General features: G+C 43.6%; 1 protein-coding gene across 3 annotated transcripts in view; it reads left to right on the top strand.

Annotated features, from left to right (window-relative positions):
• Positions 1–13,951, top strand: part of cdc42se1 (CDC42 small effector 1) — a 33,277-nt gene extending 19,326 nt beyond the window's left edge. For all 3 annotated transcript variants that reach the window (XM_046058913.1, XM_046058914.1, XM_046058912.1), the window contains exons 3-5: positions 3,746–3,850; positions 5,796–5,867; positions 7,075–13,951. In XM_046058913.1, the coding sequence (XP_045914869.1) occupies positions 3,746–3,850; positions 5,796–5,864 (174 nt within the window). In that variant the 3' untranslated portion in view covers positions 5,865–5,867; positions 7,075–13,951. The remainder of the gene's footprint in view (positions 1–3,745; positions 3,851–5,795; positions 5,868–7,074) is intronic.
• Positions 13,952–20,474: the final 6,523 nt, after the last annotated feature.

The following is a 20,474-nucleotide window of genomic DNA, read 5'->3' as shown; positions in this document are numbered from 1 at the left end:
TCTCCAGCAGCCAGCAGGGGGCGCCTTAAACCTGCGTCCTCTCCAGCAGCCAGCAGGGGGCGACTCCAGCGGCTGCAGAAAGAAGTGTGATTGTATAGAAGTCTGTGAGAAAATGTTTCTACTTGTCAGCTGATTTATTCCCTCAGTAAACACTTTCCTGATGAGTTTATGGTCTCAGTCGCTAGTTTCAAGTCTTCTTCAACACAGCATGATGTTCATTTAGTAAATTATGGTCCCATTTAGAGGAACAGAGACCAGGAAGCAGGGGAGGCTTTAGGGCGGGGCTACAAGCTGACTGACAACCTGTCAATCAGGATAGAGGCGACTCGTATCCGCCGCTCTGTGAACATTTAACCAGCGCCGCTGAAAAAGCTCATCAGGAGTCGCTGCTCATTTTTCCAGGAAGTACATTTTGTTTTCAGCCTGTTTGTCGCTAACTAAAATTAGCATCACAGCTAATATCACAGCTAACGTGAATTACAACAAAGCTAACTAGTTCCACCCTCTCGTCCAAATATGGTCACGTCTGGTTCCAAAAAACCAAGATAGCGAAGAGGCTTCAGAGACGTCGTGGCTACGCCGTTCTGGCTCTCTCCCCATTCATTCAGACAGCAGCCTGGTGTGGTTAGTCTGAAATAGCTGCCCGGAGGCGTCGCCAAGATGGCTGCCGTTTCTGCTGTCAGCCAGTCAGGGGAACGCAGTTTGTCGCCGGCTTCTGAGAACAGAAAAAACTTTAATGTTCATCACAAATATTCTGTGCCTCACACGGAATAAAAACAAGCATGAAGCAAAGACATGCACAGAGCTAAGAGCTATTTTATATATATATTATAGCTGTGGGAGGAGTTACAGGGGTAGGGCGCCCGTGTTGGTGGACAGGCCGGATACTGACGGCGGGCGATGCCTGTTGTTTTACTTGCATGGTAAATGATCTGAGAACTTTTTGTTTTTAACAGAGAGAAAGTGGCACTAAATCTTAACAAGATTAATTATCTTAATTGAAGGCAAAACATGCTTGTTTTTTGTCTGACAAGATGTTTTTTCTTACCAGGCGGCTTTTACGTTCGAGAATTTCACTTGTTTCAAGTTTTTTTGTCCTTAAGTAGCGAGTTAAATGTTCTTGCTCTGTTGGCAGATAATTTTTAAGTAATATTTCCCCCATTTTATTGCTTTTTTCCTTGTTTTTAAGAGCTCAGTTTCTGCAGTGTGAGTCGCTGCTCAGGTCTCACTGTTAGTCCTGTGGTCATTTAACACTTGGTACGCCTGCGCTGGAAGAAGTACTGCAGTAAAAGTACTAATATCACACTGTGAAAAGTAAAAGTCCTGCATTCAAAACCTTACTGAAGTAAAAGTATGTATTGTCGCAGTAAAAGCACTCCTGTTGCAGTAAAATGTTGTTGTCTGTCTGATGTTCCCGCTGCATTAATGTGCGTTTTAACTCCTTTATAACCGGTTTGGTACTTTAATCTGCAGCAATGCTAATCTGGCTAATGTCCCCGTTTTCTCTGGACAGGAAGGGGATGAATAATCTGAAAAGTAATCGACAGAAATAAAAAAGGTTTCTCCTCTCTGAGCTGCAGGGAGTGAAGCCGTCTGTATTTATAGTTTTCTGTTTGTTCTGCAACAATACACTTTTAATAAACACACAGCGACTCAGGAAGTTAAACTGAGCTCCTTTGTGAAGGCTCGGGCGGAGATATGATGTAACCGCCTCTAAAACATTTACTCACTGTACTTAAGTACACATTTGAGGTACTTGGCTTGAGTCTTTCTACTTGTGCTTTACATTAATGATGAGGAATAATAATCTGATGGGAGGATACATCATAGTAAAACAGGGACATTGTACTGCTTAAATACCCGCAGGCCTGATTATAATCACATACTTTTACTGCTTTAGTACTTTAATACTCACATACTTGTACAGCAGATCAATGAAGGACTTTTAGTTGTAAAAATACTTGTATTTATTATTATTATTATACAGTATTTTTACTGTGTGGTATTTGTACTTTTACATCCTTCCCCTGCCGCTCTTATTTTGAAGGTCCAGCCTGTTCCCTGATTTGGTGACTCACTGATGACATAATGATGATAATGATGATGATAATGATGATCAGCTGTTTTGAATCCCTCATGGTCGTCGGCCTCGGCGTTACGTTATGTAACTGCTCTCAGATCAGTCCGAGTGTCCGTCCTTCTTCCCGTCATCATGAGCTGCATCAGCTGTGAAACAACAACTCCAGATCAGTCAGGGAAATCCTGGAATATCAGGGAATCCCAGGCAGCGAGGAGCAGCGAGACTTAAACTTAGTCAGTTGTTTTTCAGACTGAAACAAAGAGACAGTCAGGAGGAAAAGTTTGAGGTCATGGAGACAATCCAGACTGGGTTTGGAGAGTCATGGAAAAGTCTGGAAACCCTGTCGTTGCTGTAGATCCTGGTAGTTTGGATCGGTGAGTCGATGTTCGCTCATTCCTGGCATACAGCTTGGTGTCACCCATGTAGAGGAGGTGACTGATGCTCGTTCCTCTTCAGAACCGCTATCTGTATCTGGTCTTTGTGATGATCTGGCTGAGCGGCCTCAAAACGTTCTTACCTGGAAAATGAGCAGCCGACTCCTGATGAGCTTTTTCAGCGCCGCTGGTTAAATGTCACGAGTCGCCTCTATCCTGACTGACAGATTGTCAATCAGCTTGTAGCCCCGCCCTAAAGCCTCCCCTGCTTCCTGGTCTCTGTTCCTCTAAATGGGACCATAATTTACTAAATGAACATCATGCTGTGTTGAAGAAGACTTGAAACTAGCGACTGAGACCATAAACTCATCAGGAAATTTAAAGATTTATCTTAAGCTATGCGAGCTTGTGATTCTACACTGACTTCCTGTTTACATAGCTGGTTGCTCCTGATTGGACGGCAGTGCAGATGTTTGCCAGCAAATACCTCCAGCACCGCTGAGCCTGATGGGTCAGACTCTCGACATGAAACCAGTCTGTGAGCAGTAAACATTCTAAGAACATTTGCATACTAAACGTCTTGTGATCTAACAGAGCCAGACTTGTGGTCCTGACCCGGGTCGCCGCCCCCCTTCGCTTCAGTCCTGCTGTGGTTACGTAAGAGCTCATTAATCCTGAGGAACGTAAGCCTCTTAGATCAGATCTAAACTGTTCTGATTGTGGCTCAGATGTGTTCTGGATCAGCTCTCGTTTCCTCACAGCAGGATTATCTGGACTCTGGGAGCAGAATGGGGTTTTAATGAGGCGTTCGCTGGCTGTTTGCCAGAGCTCAGCGTGTCCCTGAACGCAGCACGGAGAGCCGCTGAGGACGAGGATTCATAACTTCATTAAAGCCTCTCTGCTGTTCAGTCATGTGGTCGTGTTCTTGGACTGAACCTGTAAAGCTACTGCTAAAGAAACTAAAGCTACTAGTACTGCCAATACTAGAAGTACTTCTGTACTGCTGTTCTGCTGCTGCCAGTAATAATAATAACAGATACTACTTTGTTACTATGATACTATGATACTACTATGTTATGCAGTTATTGATCCTGAAATCTAATTAAACATGGTATAAACTGTGTGACGCTGTGGCAGCAGAATCATTTTAACATGTTAGAAACTGAACGATGACGTGAGTCTCTGAGCACGAGGACGTGCAGAGACGTGAGCAGCACACACCTGTATGACACACTGACTAACCTCTCAGCCAATCACCTGTGTGTGTGTGTGTGTGTGTGTGTGTGTGTAGAAGAAGAAGAGGAGGAAGATTGATCGCAGCATGATCGGAGAGCCGACAAACTTCATCCACCTCACACACATCGGCTCGGGAGAGATGGCAGAGGGACTGCAGCCGGTGAGACATCACACCTGTCTGTCTGTTTACCTTTCTTTTTACCTGTCTGTCTGTTCACCTGTCTGTCTGTTCACCTGTCTGTCTGTTCACCTGTCTGTCTGTTCACCTGTCTGTGTGTTCACCTGTCTGTGTGTTTACCTTTCTTTTTACCTGTCTGTGTGTTTACCTTTCTTTTTACCTGTCTGTGTGTTTACCTTTCTTTTTACCTGTCTGTGTGTTTACCTGTCTGTGTGTTTACCTGTCTGTGTGTTCACCTGTCTGTGTGTTCACCTGTCTGTGTGTTTACCTGTCTGTGTGTTCACCTGTCTGTGTGTTCACCTGTCTGTCTAAAACAAATATAAAATATTAATAAAATAAGTATAAAATATTTAACAGCTAAGTCGTCCTTTAAAGAGGCGGGGTTTAAATGAAGACGTACACGATGATGTCATCAGCTGCTGTGATTTTATTCTTATTCTTCAGAACATTTTATTCTCTTGCTGAAGCTGCAGCTTAAACTTGGTTTGACTGCGAGATCAAAAGGCCTCACTTACTGGTTAGCTGACGAAACTTGTTTCAGTTTTCCGGTTTAAGATAAATGAGTTTCCGCTGCTGTGCTGGACGTTACGAGACATTTTAAAGAAGAGAAAAACTACAAATCCCATCATGCTTTGATAAGCCCGATGCTCCCTGAGACATCTTTGACCACATGATCATGTGGCCTGAAGTAAATCTGCCTGAGTTTCAGAACACAATTTCCTGCCGGGCGGCGCGCAGGATGAAATGATGTGCGACCTTGCGAAACATCGCGTGAGTTGAAATTGCAAGCAAAGTGTTTATTTTGGGTTCATGCCGCTGAAGTAATGGCGGGTTGTGTTCATTCATGTTGTCGCGTTGTGTGTCCGCAGTAGTGCACCGGTCAAACTCAAGCGATAAGCATAACGGGAATTTAAAAGCCGCGTTGTTGTGAAAGCAGCATAACAGACTGTCACTCTTTATACTACGTCACCTGACTTCTTCTGTGGTCACTGCCTAACTTAAGACCTACTGATGGACCTGACCTGATGCTGGCGAGAGTAAAGAGCAGAAATCAGTCCGACATGGAGACAGAGGAGACGCTGATGGATCAGCTGCTTCACCACAGACAGGAAGTGTGTGTGTGTGTGTCAGGAAGTGTCACGCAGCGCGGAGTCCTTCCTGTTTCTATTTCAGCGTCTCATCTGGTCTGTTAGAGTTCAGCTGCAGTTCTGACACAATCAAATAAAAACTTATAAAGCCACAAATACACTTACAGACTTAAAGCTGCCCTTTGATGACCTCATCTGTGTGATGATTGGTCAGGAGGTCGTCTTCCTCTCTGATGAGGTCAAAGGTCACAGGTATCCTTCCTCACCGACACGCTTCCCTCCTATGAACAGAAAATCTAAAAACACACAAACTGACTGAACTAAATAATCAATGGTAAATATAAACCATAGATACACATTACAGATACACAAGAAATGTTGACAAAAGGCTTATTTCTCTCAAATATTGTTCACAAATCTGTCAAAATCCCCAAATTTGCCGATATAATCCATCCACCTCACAGGTGTGGCATATCAAGATGCTGATCAGACAGCATGGGGATTGCACAGGTGTGCCTTAAGCTGGACACAATAAAAGGCCTTAGGCTGGACACAATAAAAGGCCTTAGGCTGGCCACAATAAAAGGCCTTAGGCTGGCCACAATAAAAGGCCTTAGGCTGGACACAATAAAAGGCCTTAGGCTGGACACAATAAAAGGCCACTCCAAAATGTGCAGAAGTAGAAGGAATAATTAAGAACTGTCCGGTTAGACTTTCAAAATAAAACAAGTGGTTAACGTTGTGAAACCTCACAATTTGGTTTGGTTTAGGCAAAGATCGTGTTTCCAGGCAATCGGGTATATTGATCGTGTTCTGTGTGTGTCTGTGTGTATATACAGTCGGGGCCAGTTCAGGAACAGATGAGGTCTAAAGGCCCGAGCATGAACGGCAGGAACAGCCTGTTATAGCCGGTAAACACACACACACACACACACACACACACACACACACACACACACACACACACACACACACACACACACACACACACACACACACACACACACACACACATCCTTGTACTTCTATCTTTGTGAGGACTGTCACTGACATAATGCATTCCCTGGACCCTTACCCTAACCCTAATCATCACAACTACAATTCTGACCCTAACCAAAACCTAATTCTAACTTAACCCTTAAAACAAGGTCTTAACCTTCAAACAGCCCTTTGAAGTTGTGAGGACCAGCCAAAATGTCCTCACTTCCCAAAAACGTCCTCACTCTCTTGGTTAAACATGTTTTTTGGTCCTCACTATGTAGCATATACAAGTAAACACACCCCCTTAACCACCACCTACCTAACCCCATCACCGTTTCATCCCTAAAGCATATTTTTAATATTTTGATTTAACATTTAGAGGTATGTTATTGTACCTGGCCTATTGTACCCAGCAGGTTAAAGATGGCGGGTAGCTGCGCCAGAATGGGCGCCAGAACGTGAGCCGGGCAAGTGGGCGTAACGCACATCAACAATTAAAAAAAAAAAAGTAAATATGCAGAAGCAAACAGCACTCCGCTTTCTATTTCCTGGGAACATTGAGTCAGTGCTGCGAATCAAACGCACCTAGTGACACCATGTTGTTTCCTCTAGCACCACCTTCAGGACACACTTTGCATGTTTATCTCTTCTGCTGTTCAGGCCAATATTATAAAGCTGCAGTCCTGGGGCCGCAGTTCTAGGACCGTAGTTCTTTTGTGACAGCGCCATCTAGTGGAGTGGTGGTGGTAATGCACAAACCCTGTTTGTTAGCACATCAGCCGTGAGGCAGGCGACATGCATATAATCAGTAACTTGGGTTTAGGCACACACCCTGTGCTGGTTAGGGTAACGGTAATTGGCTTCGGGGGCCTGTCAAGAGTAACATAGGTTATTTTGAGGGGACAGCAAATTTACACTGTTAACAAGCTGCACACTCACTACTTTACACTGGAGCAAAGTGTCATTTCTTCAGTGTTGTCACATGAAAAGATATAATCAGATACAAAAATGTGAGGGGTGTACTCACTTTGTTAGATACTGTAGTTTCCTCAGTGTGGCTGTAATGAGCTCTGTGGCCTGTAGGGGGCGCTGACAGGACAGTTGCTGACTTCATCCTGTGTGTTTATTGTTTTCCAGAAGTCGATCAGCTGACCGACCTGCTCTTCCCTCCTCATCACTCTCCTCTTAACGAGCCAGCTGCAGGGGGCGCTGTCCCGACCCGGAAGAGCCAGATCTCCTTTTTAAGGATTTTACGAAAAAAAAAATTGGATCGAGGAAAAATAAAAAGTCCGCTTGTTGTTCTTGTATTCACCACCAAGACGGCAGACATGAAGCGGTTTCCCCCGTCAGTATTAAACCAAACTCATAGATGACACCACCGGACTCCACTTCCCAGAATCCAGTTCTGTTCGGGATATACGATAATTGGAAAATTTGGCTTTAAAGTGTCACAAAACACAAAAACACTACATTTCCCTGCATCCACAGGGAAGCTCTCTCTAAACCTTACAGGAGGCAGGTGGCTCAGAGGGTTATACAATCCCACAATCCATCATGCTGGTGGAAAGCACCCCCCCACCCGCTCACCACCTACCCACCCCCGCCAGCTGCCTAGTGCTTCCTCACTGGACTTCATTTCCCAGGATGCTTCATTATGCTTCGGCTTCTAAAGAATTATTACACCCTTTATTTTCTTGTTTTTTTTCTTGTTTCCCAACCCCAACCCCACCGGCCTCTGTGACAACATCATTGGACTTCAACTCCCAGGATGCCTCACTCTGCCCAGCCCCACTGCTGGTGCTGAATGATTAAAGACTCTTGTTTTAGGTTATGGGAAAGTCCCTTGATTGTGTGTGTGTGTGTCTGATGTCATATGGTCTTAATATTCCACCAAGTTAAATATAAACGTTGCTTCCTCGACTCTCAGAGGGAACTGCACGCACAGTTCAAAACTCTCATTAGAAAATTACCTGTTTTTGTAAAAGTTCTTTATTTCCACTTGTGCAAAAATGTTTTATGCCAAAAGTTATCTTTCTGTTTGTTTTTGACTACTTAAGCTGTGGTTCGGGGCCCTAAACGGGTCTTAAACTGACGTATTTTGAGAAGCTTTTCACTACGGAGGCCACCTTGAGACATTTTCAGGACTTTTGTTTAAAACATTTTGTGCTGCATTTGGTGGGAAGATCAAGTATTAAGAGTGTAACTGCTTTATATCGTGTTTTTTACACAGACGTTATTTCTGCTGTTTTTTGGGTGACCTTCTGTGTGATTGCTTCTGATGTCACTGTTTATTTTTGTCCTTTCTGATCAAACATCCCGATTAACTGAAGCAGGGAAGCAAAGCGGTGAAGGTGACACTGTGAGGCAGATGTGCGCTAATTCAAGAGTGTCACAACCTTCGGGTCTGGGCCTTAATTTGGATCACCTGATATATGTATGGAGTCTTGGGCGTGGGAAAGAAATGGCTTAGAAATCCTTTAAGTAAAGAATTTTTAGTGGCTTTGTTTTGCCTTAATGCCAAAAAGAAACCTTTTTGAACTTTTATTAATGAATCAAATTCCAGAAAAAATGTTTAATTACAGCACTATATTAAAAGAAACTGTAACCCAATCCACCAACCAAACTCCATGCAATTATCTGTGTATTTAAACATACATTTGCTTTTTATTTATACATTTCATCTATGCACCCCCTTATATTAAAGTCTAAATATTTCACAGTGAAATCCCATTAATTTATTTAGTATTTTTAAGATAGATATGTAGTTTAAAATATATTAAAAGCAACCTTTAAGAAACCCATTAAGGGAGGGTTTTCCTTGCCTGTTCTGTAAATATTACAAAGAGTACAAAGAGAGCTTTAGAAGATAACTTCTGTTAGGAATTGGCACTATATAAATAAAACTGAATTGAAATAAACTGCCCCTACTTAACAGAAATATGTGCACATGACCTCCTCAGAGGTTCCCACGTCCCTGCACCAGACTTCTATTGATGAAACTGTAGATTTTACTCAGACAGGACTGTTGTGGTGATTTATGTCTCCGGCTGGACAAAACTAATCTTATAACACACACAAGGTAGCATTTCAGAAATGGCTGATTTGATTTTCAGCAAATTCTGCTCTGCTCCACTTTTTTAAACATAGAATTAAAAAGATATTAAAACAGATAAAAAGACCCACTCAGACTGAACAGCATTAACTCAAAAGGGGGGAAATCCATCCAAACTGCAACTCAGCCCTCAGCTGTTGTCTACACCACCGCTGAGTCACGCCATGGCGGTCGGCCATTTCCTCCCCGCGGCCTGAGACTGAAGAGGCCAAAACGTCTATTCAAGGAAAATCTGAGCCGCTGCTCATCTCAGTTTCCCTCAGGACAGCGTGGTGTGTTCACTGGACTCCTCAGGGCGTGGGAGTTTTTACACTTCCTCCTCCCTCAGCTCCTCTTTTTGAAAGACTCTGTTTCATTTCCAAAACCAGCTGCACTGAGTAAGACTCTTTAAAAACCACAACCAGCCAATTAAAATGCTGATTTCACACCATGTGACCCTCAGTCATGTGGGTTTGAACAGCTGATAGCGTCAACAAGAGATGGTAAACAGCTTCTAACACCGAGCCAAAAGTCACGAGGCTGAGCGAGTTTTTCAAATCTGTTCTTCTTCTGCTGTATTTCTGACAGAGCAGCGTCTCACCGTGTGTTTGCTGCCCCCAGTGGTCGACGTCTGAACTGTTAACACGCAGCCGCAGTTACCAACAGTAACCACAGGTGGCGCCTAATCAACCAGGACTTAAATCTGAAGTTGTGCTCAGACGTGAAGAGAAGTTTAGACGTGGCGTGATCGCATGTAAACGCAAAAACACAATATGGACGCTTAGTCAAGGCCCTTTGGCGTCGTTTTTAGACGTTAAGTTAGCAACAATAAATATGCAAAAAAAAATTATATAATAAAACGCTAGCGTTTCAAAACATCGGCATTTTGAAACGGCACGTTATAAAACTCATGAAACATTGCAGGTTTAGGCAACAAAAATACTTTGTTATGGTTCGAAAAAGATCCTGGTTGGGGTTAAAATAACTACGTAGGTCAGTTAACACGTAAGTTCACTTACGTCACTTGCGTAAATTACGCAATTAACGTAACTCATGTAACTTCAATAAAAACATTTAATGTTGACTTTCTGTTTCACACGCGACACGAACCCCGGTCTCCTGGTTCAAAGTCGGGGTCCTGGCCCTCCATCCACCTCCTTAGTCAGTCTTTTCTGTTAAATATCATATACCTGCCTTTACTGTCACAGACTGACGCTTCCCCGACAGACAGGGCTTCCCCGACTGCGTGGAACTATGACGCTACAGGGATCCCCAGTGCGTTACAAACTGACGCCGATGGATCTTGACCACGCATCCATCTGTGACGAGTTGGTGAGTGTAAACAGGTTGTTTGGGTGGACGGGTGAGTCAGAAACCGGACTTACACTCAGGAGACCAATGCTCGTTTCCCGTGTGAACCAAAAAGTCAACATTGATTCTTTTTAGTTACGTAACTAGCGTACTTATTTTAACCCAAAGCGTGATCTTTTCTGAAACCAAACCCAATTGTGACGCTTCACTAGTTTTTATTTTGAAAGTCTATCTAAGTACCCAGGACGTTAAAAAGCGACACCGATGGGTCTTGACCAAGCGTCCATATGTGACGCCCTGGGATGAGAACGGGTTTGTTCGACGCCACATGAGCTGAAGACGCATCTCTGCAACAATTAGCTCAATGCAATTATTTTATTCGCAGTTCGGGTTGGGCAGAAAAAACCCCAACCGGTTCAATCTGAGCAACTTTAATATTTAAAACGACATATGTGGAAAAAGTCCATGTATGTGTAGCACGTACTGAACCACGTCCTCTTACTGGACTTCACAGCTCAGTAAGTTTCTCTAGTTTCATTGAGGATCTTTAAATGCACATTAGTGTTTTCACAACAATATCCAGGTCTCACGTCTGTACCGACCGGCTCCGATCAGAAACCTGGATCAGGTGTTTACCTGCCACAGTTTCTGGTAGTGTTTCTGGAACCAGGGTCTGATGTTTACAAGGGAAACACCCTGATTATGTAACACTGAGTTCACGTCTTCACAGTTAAGTTCAAAACCCGACGTCAGCGCCGTCTCTCGGGGGTTTCTGTTGTTGTCGACCGCTCTGCTCAGACCTGTTCTCAGGAAGCCAAAGTCTGGCCCCTGTTGTTTATCACAACCATAGTTCCTCTCTTCCTCTTCCTCCCCCCACACTCGGGAGCCGTCATTTTTAATCTCGCGCAGAAATCACACGGCAACGTTTAGAGACGAGAGAAGAAGTTTTCTCATCTGTTGAACCTGTTCAGTCAAGACCAAATATGTTCATGCTTATTTTGTTGTTTATCAAAGATGCTGATTTCTTGAACTGTGTTTGTATTATTGTATCTTTTTCTGAATATATATATATATATATATATATATGTTAGTGTTGTTTGAGTGTATCTATTAAGACTATTGATCATCAGATGTTTTTCAAAACCTGCAGGAGTTCATGAAGAAAAAGTCAAATGAAAATTATTAGAGAATTTTACGCTCCCTGATATCTGGATCACATGAACCAATCAGCAGCCGCCACAGCTGAGCTCAGGTGCGTTTAGGTGCAGTTCCTCTGGTGTCCACTAGGTGCTGCTGTGATAAAACTCTCTCTGGACATTATTTCACTTCTTCTAATGTGAATTAAATGCGCGTTTGCGTGATTGACAGGTGTCGCGCTCAGCTGTGGCGCTGGTTGTGGTTTGTGGTCCAGAAAAGTATGAGCACAAAAACAGATGTAACGTCGTAACGTGAGGAACTTCCTGCTGTTTCAGTGAGAATCTGCCAACAGGAGAGATTTGAGAAACACTCTGAACGCGAACCTGCGTCCACGTTTAAAGATGACAAGACATTTTCTAAAAGTCTGAGTTTAGTAACTAAAGTCAGAACTTTACAGAGCCCCTGAAGTCCAGAAGTGGACCGAGGTTCCTATCTGCCGAGAAAATACAATTTTTAAGTTCCAGAGCTGCTTCATAAGAATTTGATAAAACGCCACAATCCGGACATGAAAGGTCCACTTCCTGGTTTTGTTTTAGTCGCCTCCAAATTTGTCCAAGACGTTCTCAAATCTGAACGACCAAAGAGGCCGATTTCAAATGTCCCAAAGTGACATGTACGAGAGTTGGCAGGTACCAGTTCAGTACGTAACGTAAGTCACGTGACGTTGAACACGTGGAAAACGTTGTAAAACTGTGGTGGTTTGGTTTCGGTTTAGGCACCAAAACGACACGATGAGGTTCAGAAACGGTCCTACTTTCAAACCCAACACCAACCCAATGTTGGCCTAAAAAGGTTAAATCCCTACAGCTACTAGAATACAGAAATTCGCAACACAGAGCACAAAGTCAACGACACGCGCTGACATATTTCCGACAACAGTTTAAGATCTGAGAGCGGCGGCAGAGTGCTACAGGTGGTCACAGGACATGATGCACCTCATTCAGCACAAATACCACGGCTCAAAGTTAAAGCGCAGTAGGCCAGTGCACATTCCGTTAAACTATAGTATGAACAGTTTTACCAGGATGTGAAACGAGCACTGCATAGTGACAGTAAATAAATAAATGTGTGGGACCATCATGTAGTTAACAAGCCTCGTCAGTCACATCGTCAGAGTGCAGGTGTATTTTACATCCTGCTGCTCATGCTCACTTTCTGGTTTCCACTTTTACCCGACCTTTCAGCTGGTAACGTCATCCGGTTCATGATTATGTTTATAAAAACGTACATTTGTGCTGTTTGTGGCTGCATGCATAAAATAGCATTTTGAAAATATACCGTAGCTGTCGGGGGAGCTCGCTTTGATGATTCTTACTGCTAAATCATTAATAGCTGCAAGCGTGTGGGCCTGGAGCTGAATGTGAACGTACCAGGAGGCCGTGTTTACGACCTGACCTTTCTTTTTCTACCGTGAGAGGGAAGAATTTAGAAAGTTGCGCGGCGCTGCGGGGAGCCCCCAGCTGCAGCGGTAGGCCTACATGGATCATGCGTAATATTCATCCAGCCAAAGGAAACAGTCACGAAGCGCGTCGGTCTCCTGAGACAAAGTCCTGAGTTTACTTGACTCATCCACCCCAACACCTTCTAAAGGCCAGTTTAAGCTTCTGTGTTGAATCGAAGCTGCAGCCTGACGTGCAAGTCCCCCAGACCGCAAGAACTGTGATTGGCTGCGTCACATTTCCTCCAACACATTCCCGGCTAGTCCGCCTTCTTCTGCATCAACCGGTTGAAGGGTCGTACGCACCATCTCCTCTGACCCGTCTCTCGTTTCTGCGTTTTAGTAATTTCACTAAAAGTGACTGCTCAGCTCAAACTCCAACCTGATCCGCTCAGTTTCAGCCGCCATTGTTTGTTGCAGCCTAAACCAACGAAGAAGAAACTCAACACACCAATGCACGAGTAGAAATGCTCATAAAGGCACGTAGCCTACGCCGTCAGCTACAGCGAAGACTCCACGCAGAAGTATAAATTGGCCTTTACATGGACTCTGTCCCCCTTTATACTACGTCACCTGACTTCTTCTACCACCGCAGGTCACGGCCTGACAAATGAGATTAATTATGGGTCGTAATAAGCTGCTGCACCATCGACCTGTACGCCGTTTCTCTGGCTGACGCATGAACAGTTGGGATGTGTCGTAACAACATCAGGAAGTGTATCTTTGAAGTCATGAATAAATCTCAGATTCATTCAGAGCTCAAATCGCCCGTCCAGTAAAAAGCATCGGTGTTGTTCACACAGCATTTTCAGAGATATTTTGTTTTGTTTGTGTGAATGTGTGATGATTAGTTTTTGTATTTTGTGGTGTTTTGGTGTGGTTATGTAACCTCCTCCTCCGCATAGATCCAGATTTATGTTGGTGCTCGTTATGTAACACGTTTCTCCTGACAGACAATAAATCTGCTGTTTCTTCTGTTTGTGTGTCTGTTTGTTTTAAAAATGGCTTCAGGTGTTGAAACGTCCTGAAATTTCACAGCGACGATCAGAAACCTTCATATGAAACAGTTTGTTTATTTATCTCCCTGAGACACACAGAGCTGTGGAGGCTGGAGATGACTTTAAAGAGGTGTTATTCTGCTTTTTGGCTTTTCCCCTCTCCTTTATTGAGTTATATTCCTTTTTTGTGCTGTAACAGGTTTGCAAAGTGAAAAAGCCCAAAGTGAGTTCCCATCTCCCACAGAAAACTCTGCTCTGAACTGAAAACAGCTCGTTTGTAGTCCAGCCGCTTCCCTTTAAATGCTCCTCATATAACACTCGATTGGTTGTCTGTAAGAGGTTTCCTGGTTAAAGAGGAGGTATTCTGCTCATTTTCAGGTTCCTCATCTTATTTAGAGTTTGTACCAGAGCAGGTTTACATGGTTATATGTTTGTCCTACTGCACGTTGCTGCAGCTCCTCTTTTCAGCCTGTGTTGAAGGCTTCGTTTTAGCTATGGAGGGATACATCTTGTCTCTAAATGATCTTTGTTGGGAGTTGCACATGCTCAGTTCCTAGTTAAGGACTACTAGCCAATCAGAAGCAGAGAAGGGCGGGTCGGCGAGAAGCCGGTAAACGGCTCGGGTTCAGCCGTCCGTGTTGCCGACCGGCTCGGCAACACGGACTGGAGCGAGAGTTTCAGAGCGGTGAGTTATTAATCTGTATCCATAAAGTTTTAACTGAGCTCTGTCTCTACATCACAGGAACAACTTTATGTCCACTGACTGCCTGGAGGGCAGCTAGTGTTTGGAAGGGAGAGGAGAGCTGTGTGCTGCAGCTCGCTGTTTCTGAGGGCGTGACGGAGTAGCCGCGTGGCGAGCGTTATATTAGGCGCGTTTAGCTCTCATCCCTGTGACGTCACAGGGATGAAAGGGATGCGACTGAAATACAAACGAGTTGTTGGGCTGGACTTGGGCTTTTTTCACTTTGCAAACCTGTTACAGCACAAAATAGATATATAACTCAATAAAGGAGAGGGGAAAAGCCAAAAAGCAGAATACCACCTCTTTAAAGAATGCTACTTGCGTAACTTCAATAAAAACATTCAATGTTGACTTTTTGTTGCACACAGGAAATGAAAACCATGCGTTTTTTGTCCCGTACGTCCACCTCAACCACCTCCTTATGTAACGGTTCTCCCCGAAGTAGTACTACTGCACGGCAGATGAGCTAGCGAGGTGGCTAAAATCCATGGACACTGGCGTCGGTCGCTAGTACATCTCTTAAGGCGTTGGGGATTGAAGTTTACTTACTGCACAGCCATCTGGTTTCTGTTACACTTACTCAGACCTTTTCTGTTGTCCAAACAGTGCTTTTAGTGTTGAACAATTGCGCTAAAGGGCTTCCCCCAGTGCGTTGATCTATGACGCGAAAGTCTGCCATGTGCGTTGGTACCAGGCGCCGAAAGACGTGACAAAGTGTAGCTATTTGATGCTCTGAAACCACAGACATGAGGGTAAAATTTAACTTTTTATCTCATAAAGCACATTTCCTGTATGTTTACTCAGTTCCCATTTAGTCACCCTGTTAGCATGCAGCCATGTGAGGAGGACGCCGACTGACCCGGTGCAGCTGGTGACTCATCTACTGGAAGACTTCTGTTTATGTTTACACACATTCAGCCTGTGTGTTTCCCACACTCAGTTCATAACGAGCCACCGGTGACCACATCTTTAATTTTTCTGCTTGCATTGTTTCCTCCTCCTCAGTGCTGCGTGAGGGTTTCTATGGTGACACACACACACACAGTTTAACCATCATTACTGCAGCTCTGCGGTCGCTGCACAGCTGCTTGTAATAAAACACGATGTTGCAGCGAAGGGAACAGAGTCACACATGTACACACACACACACACACACACACACACAGTGTAATGAGGTGTTTCCTTCACCACCTGAAACGCTCACACTGTCAGGTCTGTGTGTTCGGTCTGTGTTTCTGCTCGTTCCTGTCGGTATTTTTAAATCGTTTGTGTCGTGCTGATTATGGACATTTGTGTTGTTTGTTAAATAACTTTCTGAACTCATCCCGCTCTACCTTGTGTTTTTGTTTTTTCTTGCAGTTGTGTCCCAACACCGTTTACCACCCCTTCAGAAAACGGGGTGTTGTCGATATGTGACGCTTTATGGGATGAGAAGGGGTTGATGTGTTCGATACGTGCTTAGCTTAGCTTAGCATAAAGACTGGAAGCAGGGGGAAACAGCTAGCATGGCTCGGTGCAAAGATAAAAAATACAATGCAACTCCCCTGTAAAATCATATAAAAGCCTGTAATGAAAGTTTTAACAAGAAGGGGAAAGTAGCAATACTGAGTGAATAAACTATGTTACTTTCCACCAGCGGGTCAGGGGATCCAATCAGAACACAGTCAGAACATGATGCTGAATAAATGTAGAAACACACATCATATACTGATAACATATACTAAAGTAGTGAGCGTGCAGCTTGTATAACAGTGTAAAGTAGTGAGCGTAGGTCCAGCTTGTATAACAGTGTAAAGTAGTGAGCGTAGGTCCAGCTTGTATAACAGTGTAAAGTAGTGAGCGTGCAGCTTGTATAACAGTGTAAAGTGGTGAGCGTGCAGCTTGTATAACAGTGTAAAGTAGTGAGCGTACATCTTGTATAACAGTGTAAAGTAGTGAGCTTGTATAACAGTGTAAAGTAGTGAGCGTGCAGCTTGTATAACAGTGTAAAGTAGTGAGCTTGTATAACAGTGTAAAGTAGTGAGCTTGTATAACAGTGTAAAGTAGTGAGCTTGTATAACAGTGTAAAGTAGTGAGCGTGCAGCTTGTATAACAGTGTAAAGTAGTGAGCTTGTATAACAGTGTAAAGTAGTGAGCGTGCAGCTTGTATAACAGTGTAAAGTAGTGAGCGTGCAGCTTGTATAACAGTGTAAAGTAGTGAGCGTAGGTACAGCTTGTATAACAGTGTAAAGTAGTGAGCGTAGGTACAGCTTGTATAACAGTGTAAAGTAGTGAGCATAGGTACAGCTTGTATAACAGTGTAAAGTAGTGAGCATAGGTACAGCTTGTATAACAGTGTAAAGTAGTGAGTGTGCAGCTTGTATAACAGTGTAAAGTAGTGAGCGTGCAGCTTGTATAACAGTGTAAAGTAGTGAGCTTGTATAACAGTGTAAAGTAGTGAGCGTGCAGCTTGTAGAACAGTGTAAAGTAGTGAGCTGGTATAACAGTGTAAAGTAGTGAGCGTACAGCTTGTATAACAGTGTAAAGTAGTGAGCTTGTATAACAGTGTAAAGTAGTGAGCTTGTATAACAGTGTAAAGTAGTGAGCGTGCAGCTTGTATAACAGTGTAAAGTAGTGAGCGTGCAGCTTGTATAACAGTGTAAAGTAGTGAGCGTACAGCTTGTATAACAGTGTAAAGTAGTGAGCGTACAGCTTGTAGAACAGTGTAAAGTAGTGAGCTTGTATAACAGTGTAAAGTAGTGAGTGTGCAGCTTGTATAACAGTGTAAAGTAGTGAGCGTGCAGCTTGTAGAACAGTGTAAAGTAGTGAGCTTGTATAACAGTGTAAAGTAGTGAGCGTGCAGCTTGTATAACAGTGTAAAGTAGTGAGCTTGTATAACAGTGTAAAGTAGTGAGCGTGCAGCTTGTATAACAGTGTAAATTTGCTGTCCCCTCAAAATAACACATCACACAGCCGTTAATGTCTAAACCGCTGGCAACAAAAGTGAGGACACCCCTAAGGGAAAATGTTTTTCCACATCCATCAACCTGTGTACTTTTCATTTCCCCATCAATCCATTTAACGTTACACCCGACGGCTGTTTGGGAACCTTTGAAATAGCCACCGGGAAATGTGTGATTGGATTCTCCTGAATCGGAGTTGGACTTATATCACGGCGCTGCCAATGTCTATTACTGCTCTCCCCGGAGAAATGTTGTCTAATTTTTGGACAAAACAATCTCAGAAAGAAACTGTTCCCAGTTTTGCAGTTGCATTATACATTTGAAGGTTTTATTCAGGCTGTCAGACTCAGACTGACTGAAACTGACTCAGACTGACTCAGACGGACATGAAAAAAATAAAGAGAGGAGCTTAAGCCTACCGATCACAGAGTAAAAGTGAACCACCTTATTACTTGACTATTAAGAAAGAGGACAACGATATTAAGGATCAACAGTGTTCCTGTACAGCTGGTCGGCCTCTGTTCATTATTACAGTCATTAAAAAGCAGAACAGCAGGACTTTATTACGTTACACTCAGCAGGAGGTTAGCTAGCGTTAGCTAACTAACACCACATTAGGAACAATAGACAATTTATTTTAGGTTTTGGAAAGAGAATAAATCGTCCTTCTCTTTCCAGCCTCTCTGGGTAGCTGCTGTAACTATTACAAGATGCCGCAAGAGCAGCGTTTGACCAGATCTCAGAAAAATCCAGCCAGAAAAAGCTGGAAAACGACTCTTTCTGCATTAGAGTCAATGGAGCGCAACCATGAAAGTGTCGGACCTCAGTTAGAGCGAGTCCTACTGCGCTGTGATTGGCCAGCTGTGTATTCGGGGCGTGGCTTAGCGAAGGGTCACTTGTTGGATTACATGTCCTGTGCTCTACCAATTGAGCTAACCAGTGACACTGCAAATTTTTCCTGGAATTATCCTAAAGAAACCCGCCTGCCGACCCCTGTGTTCAGCTACGGTTTGTTATCTCGAGATCAAGAGGAAATTATCCCGTTATCAGCAGCTCATAGATTTATTATTTTTGTATATTTATTATTTTGTATTGTATCTCAAGGGGTTTTTTATCCTGGAAATAAATAAATTTCTCAAATTGTATTATTGTTAATTATGGCATTTATGGTATAAAGGGGTACATAAATTTAACTTCTTCTAAATAGAGGTGTTTAAGTACTGGAAATTATGGCGTTTTCATTTTGTTGTTCGTTTGTTTTTTTATTACTATTTTTCTTTTCTTTTACATGTTCGAAATAAAGATATCAAGCGTGTGTGGTGGTGGTTTTACACACAGCATGTATTGAACTGTATTTTGGTTTCAGAGGTGACGGCAGCTGAGAGGCATCACATGATCAGTCATCTCTAACCACACATACTGCTCTGCTTCTGTCTTCTCCACAGTCACATGGTCGGATGGACGCCAGCTTCATCGTGTGTGTGTGTGTGTCAAGGATAGATCCAGTTAGCCTAGCTTAGCATCACAAAGACTGTAGTAGTAGGAACGGCTAAAAACTGTAGCCACAAATAACAAGCCACATCATTTGTATGCAACGTGTTTATACGTTATCATTATTATTAAACGATTATTAAAGGAGAGAAATATAATTAATTATTAAATTATTAGATTAGCTCATTAAGAAAAATATTTATCGTCCAGCAGATCCAACTCTGATTCACGTGTTGTATGTTGTTAATTGAAAAAGGTTTTAGCAGCAGTTAGCATTGGAGCTATCTGTTTTGATCTACTGTCAAAAACCCATGTGACTACAGGAAGTGTGATAACATGACTTTATAGAAGAAGTGGTCGAACCAGCCGTGACGTCACCCGTTGGTTTGTGGACTCCCATTCTGAAGCCTCTAGTTTTGGCATTTTGGCCGTCGCCATCTTGTTTTTGTGGAACCAGACGTGACCATATTTGGACGAGAGGGTGGAGCTAGCTAGCTTGGTTAGCAAGGTGCTTCCATAAGTCGAGTTAACAGTGATATTAGCTGGGATGCTAATTTTAGCTAGCAACAAACAGGCTTAAAACAAAACGTACTTACCGGAAAAATGACCAGCGGAGCTAACGTGATTGACAGGTCGCCATGGTAGCGACTTGTCAGTCACAAGGTAGCCCCGCCCTAAAGCCTCCCCTGCTTTCTGGTCCATTTTCCTCTAAATGGGACCATTTGCATTTATTAATTTAGCTAATTTATCCAAAACAACTTACAACTGCTATTTTATGTCATAGGTGGACGTGTCACGGTGAGGGATTGAACCCGGATCTCTCACACCATAGGCATAGTCTTATCCACTGCACCATCGCCACCATAACTTACTAAATGAACATCATGTTGTGTTGAAGAAGAATTGAAACTAGCGACTGAGACCATAAACTCATCAGGAAAGTGTTTACTGAGGAAATAAATCAGCTGACAAGTAGAAACATTTTCTCAGAGACTTCTATACAATCACACTTTTTTCTGCAGCCAGTGGAGTCGCCCCCTGCTGGCTGCTGGAGAGGACGCAGGTTTAAGGCGCCTCCTGCTGGCTGCTAGAGGGGACGCAGGTTTAAGGCGCCCCCTGCTGGCCGCTGGAGAGGACGCAGGTTTAAGGCGCCCCCTGCTGGCCGCTGGAGAGGACGCAGGTTTAAGGCGCCTCCTGCTGGCCGCTAGAGGGGACGCAGGTTTAAGTCGCCCCCTGCTGGCCGCTAGAGGGGACGCAGGTTTAAGTCGCCCCCTGCTGGCCGCTGGAGAGGACGCAGGTTTAAGTCGCCCCCTGCTGGCCGCTGGAG

The sequence above is a fragment of the Micropterus dolomieu genome, linkage group LG09 (assembly GCF_021292245.1).
Source record: "Micropterus dolomieu isolate WLL.071019.BEF.003 ecotype Adirondacks linkage group LG09, ASM2129224v1, whole genome shotgun sequence".
Classification (NCBI taxonomy): Eukaryota; Metazoa; Chordata; class Actinopteri; order Centrarchiformes; family Centrarchidae; genus Micropterus; species Micropterus dolomieu.
Note: the sequence above shows the minus strand (reverse complement) of the source record. Positions and strands in the feature narration are given on the sequence as shown.